Source organism: Channa argus, chromosome 10 (genome assembly GCF_033026475.1).
Source record: "Channa argus isolate prfri chromosome 10, Channa argus male v1.0, whole genome shotgun sequence".
Classification (NCBI taxonomy): domain Eukaryota; kingdom Metazoa; phylum Chordata; class Actinopteri; order Anabantiformes; family Channidae; genus Channa; species Channa argus.
The window spans coordinates 24,868,487-24,878,080 of NC_090206.1; the positions used below are offsets into that span (position 1 = coordinate 24,868,487).

Sequence of the window (9,594 nt, forward strand, 5' to 3'; positions counted from 1 at the left end):
ATTAAGCTGTCACAGTACGATCTGGCCAACATGGACCCCGTAGACACTGGAGATTGGAAGGACAGGGAAGAGGGTGCTCTTTCACACCATGACGCTACTCTTGCTGAACTAAGAGTTGATATCCAGCCAACAAATTAGCCGATTATCTCTTTCTCCACCCACCTTCCTTCATCTCTGAGCGTAAGATCAGTCCCTCTGAACGCTACTCTAGTGATTCTGTTAGTTGCCAAGTTTTTTGATTCAGTGTAAACTATTATTTTAATTACAGACCCCCCTCCGTTCCAACTGAATGTTCCAGAGTAGCATATGTAATATATATGTCAATTATATTCAGACCTGCTTCCAGGCTCTATGCCCCCATGTGACAGACTTTACTCACTGCACCTGAACCGGAGGTGATGAAGAGGTACATTCAGGAGTCTCTTGCAGCAGGGCTTATCTGACTTTGCAGGCTTCTCTAGCAGGCGCAGGTTTTTCTGTTTGTTGAGAGGCGAGATGGAGGATTACATGCCTGCACTGACTATCGAGGAAATATCAAGATAACAGTTAAGAATCGCTATCCGCTCCCACCCTTCTTCTCTGCCTCTGAGTTGCTCTAGGGCACAACCATCTTCACCAAACTGGACCTCCGAAATACATACCATCTGGTAGGGATGTGGATGAGTGGAAGTCCACCTTTAAAACACCCATTGGCGATTTCGAGTACCTGGTGATGCCATTTGGACTCACCCCCGCAGTCTTTCAGATTCTGGTCAAAGATATTCTGTGAGACATGACAAACAAGTTTGTTTCCTCCTACCTAGACGATATTCTGACTTTCTCCAATTCTGAGACCGAGCATGTCCAACAAGTCCAAAGGGTACTCCAGCATCTCTTACAGAACAACTTGTCTGTGAGAGCAGGGAAATGTGAAAGGTTGATGCCTTTGACACTGGAGTAGGAGCCGTCCTCTCTCAGTGCTCCAGTTAGGGTCATTGGATCAACCCTTGTGCCTTCTTTTCTCATCGTTTAACCCGGCAGAACAAAATTACGACATTGGAACACTGTGTTCCTAGCAGTCAAGCTGGCCCTTGAAGAGTGGCACCATTGGCTCAAGGGGGCAGAACACCCCTATCTAGGATTGACAGTTCACAATAACCTGGAATACCTGAAAACTGCTAAAAGACTGAACTCCCATAGGGCCTTTTAGGCACTTTTCTTTAATTGATTCAGTTTCACCCTTACCTACCGCCCTGGTACCAAAAACCACTAGATGCTCTCTCTTGACAGTTTGAACCTTCCAATGAGCCAGACACACCTGAGTTCCTGCTACCACCTTCAGTCTGGCTAGGAGTCACCCAATTAGACATCGAGAGAGAGCTGATGCATGGAAAATCACCAAGCTCTGTCGTCTTGTCATCCTGATTGCTTTTTTGTTTCTGATCCCCTTTGATCCAAGGTCCTGCAGTGGTGCCACTCTTCCCATCTGTTTTCTCATCCAGGAGTTGCCCACACCAAATGCATAGTACAGCAAAGATTTGGCTGGCAATCCATGAACCAAGACATCAAGGAATTTCTCTTGCCTGTCCTAGTGCACCCAGCTCAAAACCAGCAATAAACCTTCTAGTGGTCTCCTCCAACTACTTTCCATCCTACAACACCCTTGGTCTCATATCTTTCCGGGGTTTCTGGGTTTCTGGGTTTCATCCCCAGTCTAACTGAGAGGTTAAATCAGGATCTGGACACTGTGCTTCATCTCCTCTGTTCCCTGGACCCCTCCTCCTTGTCGACAAACCTGGTCTGGGTAGAGAATGCCCATAATTCATTACCATCTTATGCTACTGGGTTAACACCTTTTCAAGTGGTCTATGGGTACCAGCCACCTCTGTTCATGAGTCAGGAGAAGGACTCTTTGGTTCCCTCAGCCTAAGCCTCTGCATGCAGTAGCCACCTTGCTTCAAGAGCTCGTCAGGCCCTTCTTCAGATTGTTTACAGCTACAAGTTAAAGGTGGACAAGCATTGCTACTTTTTCATGTTACAGCTTTTTTTTTTTGTCTTTTTGGCTTATCCCGTGAGTTCAGGGTCGCCACAGCAGATCATTGTCCACATGTTGTTTTGGCACAGTTTTTACGCCGGATGCCCTTCCTGACACAACCCTCCTCAATTTCTACCGCGCTTGGTACACCTGGGGATGGGCTGTAGGGGGTTCAGTGTCTTGCCCAGAGACACTTCAACATATAGCCAGGACCGGAGATCAAACCACTGCCCCTGTGATCCATGGACGACTGCCTTACTAGCTGAGCTACAGTCTCCTCCCTTTTTTTTTATTTGTTTTTTTCATGTTACAACTGCATGAGGCAAAATGATTCAGCTTTTTAAAATCAATTAAGCTTCAATTCAGCTTATTTTTTATATCTTTTTTATTTTCATAATCAAACTTTCAGCTTTTTAGCCTTAGTTTAGCCTCAGTTCACCTTTTCAGCTTTTTCTTTTGGAAACGCTTTTTTTAGTTATTATTATTTTTCTGTATGTTGTTTAGCACTTAACTATTTCACTTTACTTTCAGCTAGAAACACTGTTCAGACTAAAACATTCACCTTTTAAAGGGCATTATTGCTTCTATTCAGCTTTTTGATATGTTTCATACTTTTTATAATATTCAGCTTTTTTTCTAGCAATTATTTCCTCATCCAAATGAATGGAGAGAATCTTCAGCTACTCTTCAGCTTGGTCATCTTTCAGCTTTAACTAGTCAGGCATACTTCAGGCTAGAGAGGCCATACATTTTAGCAAATCACAAAAATTTCAGCTATCAGCCTTGTATTTCATTTTTTAATATCTTTTACATTTTCTGAATATTCACAATTTTAGTTTGAGGCACTTGTTAGTGAATTTTCCACTTCTCCATTAGTTTGTATTGCAGAATGTTGGCCCAGGTAGAGTGGAAGACATCACACACAATCAAAGTTCTCAGCTTAAACTTTTATACATTTTTTATCTTCTATTTCTTCTTTTCTTCACTCACCTTTCATCTCAACAAATTATATATTAAAACATAGGTATTTCTGTGTTCTTTCACAAATTATCTTCAAATCACAAACCAGGGCTGTTTTAAAATCTCGGCCCTGCCTTCATTTTATTGATCACTATATAAATGGGTCCCAACCATTTTTAGTATGTTAGCTGTAGCTTAATAGTGGAGCTGCTTTTATGTACTAAAGGTCATTTAATCCTTAACAATACATGGTTATGTATTAATTGATCATATCTGTCAAATAATAATCTACTGTATATATCAATAGTAAAATTGTCAGATAAGTGGAGTAGATTAACAGTAAATTGTACAGTACCAAAATAATTATTCAGTTGCCTAGTTACCGCTGGTCACTTTGATGTAATAAGGTTCCATTCTAGAAGCCCAAAGTGAGCTTTGAGTATGTACTAAATTCTCTGCTTTAGAGGCAACACTAAGAGAAAGTTGTCAAAACATCAAGATGAGCAGCCAGGGCAAGACTACTTCAGTATATAATGAACTCCGTGTAGACGGAAAATTTTGTGATGCCATTATCAAAGTTGAGGATGTTAAATATCAAATACACAAGATCATCCTCTGTAACTGCAGCCCGTACTTCCGGTAAGCAATTTGATGAATGATTATCTATTGAATAAGCATAAACACTGAGCTTTATTTTAGTCAATGACTTGAATCTAAAAAACAACAGAGAGAACACTACACTGATTCATAGAACATTCCTGAAAACAGGTTTGTCACATAGCGATAGACAAGAAAAGTTATTAAAAACCTGATGATAAAAAAGGATAATTTTGCCCCACCCAGTATTATTATCAGTATAAAAAGTACAAGATTCATTTAAAGTCTTCTCCTGTGCCTCTATCCTGACCCTCAGAGCTCTTTTCACCTGCTGGTCAACTGAAGACAGGAAGGTTTTTAATGTGTCCAACCTGTCTCCTCTAATGATGGAGCTCATCATCCAGTTTGCATACACTGGCTCTGTTATGGTGACTGAGGACAATGTACAGGACCTGCTGTTAGCAGCTGATATGCTCAATGTAGTGGAGATTGTGCAAACCTGCTCCAACTTCCTCAGTGAGCACCTCTGCCCAGAGAACTGCATCAACATCTGGCAGTTCACAAACACCTACTTCTGCTCTGAACTGCGGCATCGGGCCCACAACTACATCGTACATCACTTTACAGAGGTGGTTTGCCAAGATGAGTTCCTGCAGTTCTCTGTGCAGGAACTCACTGACATCCTTGAAAGAGATGACCTCAATGTGAAAAAGGAGAGCACCGTGTTTGAGGCCATTCTTCGCTGGATCTCCCACCTACCTGAGGAACGAGAAGGTCACATCGCGGTGCTTTTGTCTAAGGTACAGTCCTGCCACTGCATTTAGCCTAGATTTACATCTTCAGCATTTCGCTGGTGGTGTTATCCTGACTGCTTCAGTGTGATCAATGCCGTAACATCTGTCAAATGGAAGTTAATTCCAAGACCAGTTCAGCTGAGTTTGGTGATGGTTACACACATGGAGCTTGGTTAATGTGGGAAGATTTACAGTGTTTCCCTTTAGCTCTGGTTTGTGCTCAGACTCAGTTTTGTGCCCATTGTAGATGCTTTTAGCTTGACATCATATAGACAAGTAAGTAATTCCATATGTTAGTACATGATGCTACGTGGCAAATCTTATTCTGAAAACTATAGACAACCCATACTTAACTTTACAGCACTCAAGTTTCTTTTTAATTGAAGAACTACAAATTGATGACTGCATAGCTAGTTCTGGTGTTTTAATGAATTTATTGATAATAAAAAAACACCAAACAATTTCACATTTCTGTCTGACTAATAATCATGACTCAAAATATTGATAAAATGGCAACATATTGAACAACAGAGTTGTCTGGGTACTTGACTTTACTACGGTACATTAAGTTAAGTTCATACATTGCAGGTCCGGCTTGCCCTGTCAAGTGAAGAGTACATCAAAAACACTGTTATGTCTAATAAGCTTGTGAGTAACAACAGCGAGTGCCTGGAAATAGCCAATGATGCCATGCAAACCATAAGCCACATGGTCAAAAAAAATGTAATGGAATCCAATCTCTCTTATCGCTTTACCCGCCCTCGCCTTTCTGATGCCGTCTTAGTGGCCATTGGGGGATGGAGCGGCTTTGTACCAAGAGATGACATTGAAGTGTATGATGTCCGCGCTGACTGCTGGATCAACATGACAAACAATTTGATGCATCCTCGTGCCTATCACGGCGCCGTCTTCCTCAACGAGTACGTCTACTGTGTTGGTGGCTTTGATGGGGTGGAGCATTTCAATACTGTGCACAGGTTTGATCTGAGTACACACACCTGGCACGAGGCGGCACCCATGCACTGCCGTCGTTGCTATGTGAGTGTCACAGTGCTGAATGGGTGCATTTTTGCCATGGGAGGCTTTGATGGACAAACTCGACTCCGTACTGCAGAGCGCTACAGGCCTGAAACCAATCAGTGGAGTCTTATTGCACCAATGCTGGAGCAGAGGAGTGACGCCAGCTGCACAACACTTCACAGCAAGGTTGGTGAAGTGATGGAACATCTGGGCACCCATTCAATAATCGCTTCTCAGCTCCTATCAGCCCATAAATATGGTTCAGTAGGCAGCCGTCTGCCTTCTTTATGTATGTTTGGTAGTGTTACACAGTGTATTTGTGATAGGATGGCAAAAACAAACAAATAACTTATATAATAAGTATTTATTAAGTATATGTGATTTCACTTACCGACGCTCATTTTCTCTTGAGATTTACATTTGTGGTGGTTTCAATGGCAACCAGTGCCTGGAGACGGCTGAGTACTACAACCCAGATACCAACCAGTGGACAATGATCACACCAATGAACAGCAGGCGCAGTGGAATTGGAGTCATTGCATATGTAGACCATGTCTACGCAGTGAGTATATGAAACACGGCTGACACCCACGTATCATACAAAGTGTGACGGGACAGATTTGGTCAGCAGTAGTTTTATGCTCATCAAAGTGACTTAGTGGTTTTTCAGCATATTAATAATCAGATTTATGTTCTAACCAGAGCCACATGTACAAATTCAATGTATTAATTTAACTGATTAGTGATTTGAATTCACCATTTATTTATTAATCTGATCACTTTACAACTGCACTGGGACACTGACTCCATCTGCTAAACATCTGACTTTTTTCCCTACTTTTCCTCACAAAGGTTGGTGGTTTTAATGGAAACAATTTCCTGAAAAGTGCTGAGGCCTACAATCCCCAGACCAATGCCTGGCACGCAGCGTCCTCCATGTTGACCCCCCGCAGCAACTTTGGCATTGAGGTGATCGATGACCTTCTCTTTGTTGTTGGGGGCATCATCGGTGCAACCGCCACATATAAAGTTGAATACTACGATGTTACAATGAATGTGTGGTTTGAGGCGTGTCGTTTGAAGATCTTCCGTAGCACCTTAAGTTGCTGTGTGGTTCCCAGACTCCCCAACATGACTGAATACACTTTCCCTCGTGACAGACTGCCGTTTTTTCATTTGCATGAGGTGGAAGAGGAGGAGGAGCCTGTAGATACCTTTTAATACCTGGGCCCTTTTTCCGCAGTCTTTCCCACTTTCGACCCTGGCAAGACCTTAACATAAAGTGATTTATTAATTTCTTTGTGCATCTGAAGCATTTTTATTTCAGGTTGTACATTTATCCTTTTGTCGCATTCTCTGTCTCGATCCACAGCATCCCTTCGATTCCTGGGCTTTTATTTTGACATTGTCACTTCCTCTTCTTTCCTCTGTGTCCCTCACCTGTGAGCACTTTTTTTAGGCAGCCAGATTCTTTTTCATTGCCACAGTGAGTTGACTCTCCAGCATTCTGTCATAACGGTCACTCTGATCTATGTTGCCCTGGTGACCACCTGTGTCTCTCCACTCTGTTTTTGTGCGTTCTCCCTCCCTGCTCTGTTGCCTAATCAGTCACAACTCAGCTCACCTGTTGCCTCCTCTGTATATGCCCCACTCACCTACTTTTTTTCTGCCAGAATGTCTTTCCGTCTTCCGAAAGTATTACTCGCTGTTTGTTTTTTCCCAGTCGCGTAATTTTCCCCCCCCCGAGGAATTGTTTCTCCGTGCCTGGTGTTGGACTTCGAACTCCCCGTGAAGTCCGCTGCATTTTCTTTCTGTAGATCTCCAGCAGTGAGCTAGAGACTTTGTTCCCTTTCGCATAGTGGATTGTTGCATAGTGGACTTTTTTGCAAGACCAAAGACTGGTGTTTCTCTGTATTTTATTTTCTTCTGACACTTTTAGTTCTTACTTTGTATTGTTTTTTGAGTTGTTACTTTGTGCTGTCTTCAGTTCTCCTATCTTTGCGCTCACTCTAGCTCTTGCATCTTCCTTCTGAAGTCATATCTAACGTAAGCACACATTCCTGCAATATTGTGTATTATATGTCAAGACACTTTATTCACCTTCTGCCTTCCCTTCAAGATCTTCACATCAAAATCCGTTACCTCCTGGCTTCCTTCTACAATCCTCACCGCTTCTCCCTGCCATTTCTGTGTTCCCAGTGTGTTATTTCTGTTTCCTCAAACTTTTATGGAATATGGAGTGTTCGTAGGGGCACTAATCTCATCACTTTTGCAGTATGTTTCATACTTTTTCCGAATGTTTTGAGTCTGCCTCAGGGGACCCCCCCCCCAGGACAACCTGTGGCTGCACTGCACTCGGCATCAGCTGTTAGCTCTTAACCGTACCAGACTTCTCTATGCAGGGATGCCAGAGGTTCCTGCAGAAATACAGAGGAAAAGGCGAGGCTTCAGAACAGGCACAAACTAATTTGTGAGAACTAATTTCCCGGGAGCAGTGGAGAGCGGTAAGGAGGGGGGCCAGTAGTGTTTGGCCTTATTACATCCCATGGGGCTTCTCAAATGTGTTTGTGGTGACTGTGGACAGGTAGGACAGGTAGTAGCTGAGCAGAGTGCAGCAGGAACTTGCAGCGGGATCTGAATTACAAGATCACGAGATGCAGGCACAGCTACAGGAAAAACCTGGAGCAACAAATGGAGCAGAACAATGTCCATTACGTGTGGAGAGGACTGAAACACATCTTGGGCAAATGAATTGAACTGCTCTTCAATCGATTTGATTCTACGTAGTCCCCAGCCCCAACCACCTAGGCCCTTCTTCACACCTTTCCAGGCCAGTTGTCTCCTCCCAGTTAAAGCCTCACACCTCAACTCCATATGCAACACTCTTCCCCCCCTCCTATTGTCACAGAGCTGAAGAGAGGCTAGGAAAGTTACAGGGTGGCAGTGGTTCAGTCGGTAAGGAGGCCGCTTACCGACGATAGGGTCAGAGGTTCATGCCCTGCTCTTCCCGACTACATGTCAAAGTGTCCCTGGACAAGACACTGAACCCCCAAGAGCCCATCCACATCCCCAGCTGCAGCACCAGTCCAAAGCCCGGTAGAAATGAGGGAGGGTTCATGGGTTTCCTCCCACAGTCTAAAGTTAGGTTAATTGGTGACTATAAATTGTCTGTAGATGCGAGTGTGAGAGTCTATGTTGACCCCTCACCTGTTCTGGTTACCTGTTACCTGAGTCAATGAAAGCTGAGATAGGCCCCAGGCCCCTGTGAATCCAAACAGAATAGGAAGTTATTATTATTGATTATAATAATAATTATTGGATGGATGGTGGGGGCTTGCTTATTTATTTATTCTCCACTTAATTAATTCTTACATTTTATTATATTAAAATTAATAAATTAATTTTTTTCTTCAAAATTTGTGATATGTGTAGTAGGTATAACACCAAGTTTTATTTCATGTCATTATTACGTTGTAGATCTCACTCAATGCACAGCTTTCTCTGTATAGTATATGCCCCCCCCCCCCCCCCCCCCCCCTTTTGGATAGAGAAGTGAAGTCCTCAAGTGCTAATGGGCCATCGGACTCCCAGACAGGTATATACATACTATTATACTAATACTGAACTTTCTATCCAAATGTTGCCTAAATTTCAACTGAAATTACAGAAAAAAAAAAAATTTCTTTTACATTTTCCATATGCCAGTCAAAGCCTGGTGGAAATTGGGGATGGTTGCGTGAACTAATAAAATAATTTTTTTGTTTGAGGTTTTTCTTTTTGAACAATGTAAAAAAGAATGCTTGAATTGAAAAATCAAAATTAGAGCTTCCACTGTTCTCAGGTGGCAGCATCAGCAGCTCTTTAGAGTTATGACTTTAATGTCAGCTTTTGGGGGTGAGAGTACTTATTTGGTTGGATAAAACAAATTAAAGTCTCTCTTAGCACATCACCGTGGGCTTCTGGTAAATATCTTCCACTATCTTAGCATATTTGAATATTTTATTGACAACGCAATATCAAGAAAATAGACAGCAGATGGATAGTTAATTAAACTGCCACCATACAACACCAATGATAATCTACTGTGTGATGTTTCGGTGCAGATGTGAAGTTTAAGGAACGTTCTGTCAGGACTCAGGTTAAGAGGAAAGACTTTTAGAATTTTATCTGGACTTTTACAGTTTCAGAATGATGCTCTCAAAACTTCTT

General features: G+C 42.4%; 1 protein-coding gene across 1 annotated transcript; it reads left to right on the forward strand.

Moving 5' to 3' along the window:
- Positions 1-3,473: 3,473 nt before the first annotated feature.
- Positions 3,474-6,606, forward strand: LOC137134568 (kelch-like protein 10). Its single transcript, XM_067519493.1, has 5 exons — positions 3,474-3,613; positions 3,888-4,371; positions 4,954-5,571; positions 5,798-5,947; positions 6,238-6,606. The coding sequence occupies exons 1-5, from the start codon at positions 3,474-3,476 to the stop codon at positions 6,604-6,606; spliced, it is 1,761 nt and encodes a 586-aa protein (XP_067375594.1).
- The last annotated feature ends 2,988 nt before the right edge of the window (positions 6,607-9,594 follow it).

Coding starts and splice junctions, on each gene's coding strand:
- LOC137134568 (XM_067519493.1), top strand. CDS start 3,474: ATGAGCAGCCAGGGCAAGACTACTTCAGTATATAATGAACTCCGTGTA. Junction 3,614..3,887: donor AACTGCAGCCCGTACTTCCG/GTAAGCAATTTG, acceptor CCTGACCCTCAG/AGCTCTTTTCACCTGCTGGT. Junction 4,372..4,953: donor TCGCGGTGCTTTTGTCTAAG/GTACAGTCCTGC, acceptor CATACATTGCAG/GTCCGGCTTGCCCTGTCAAG.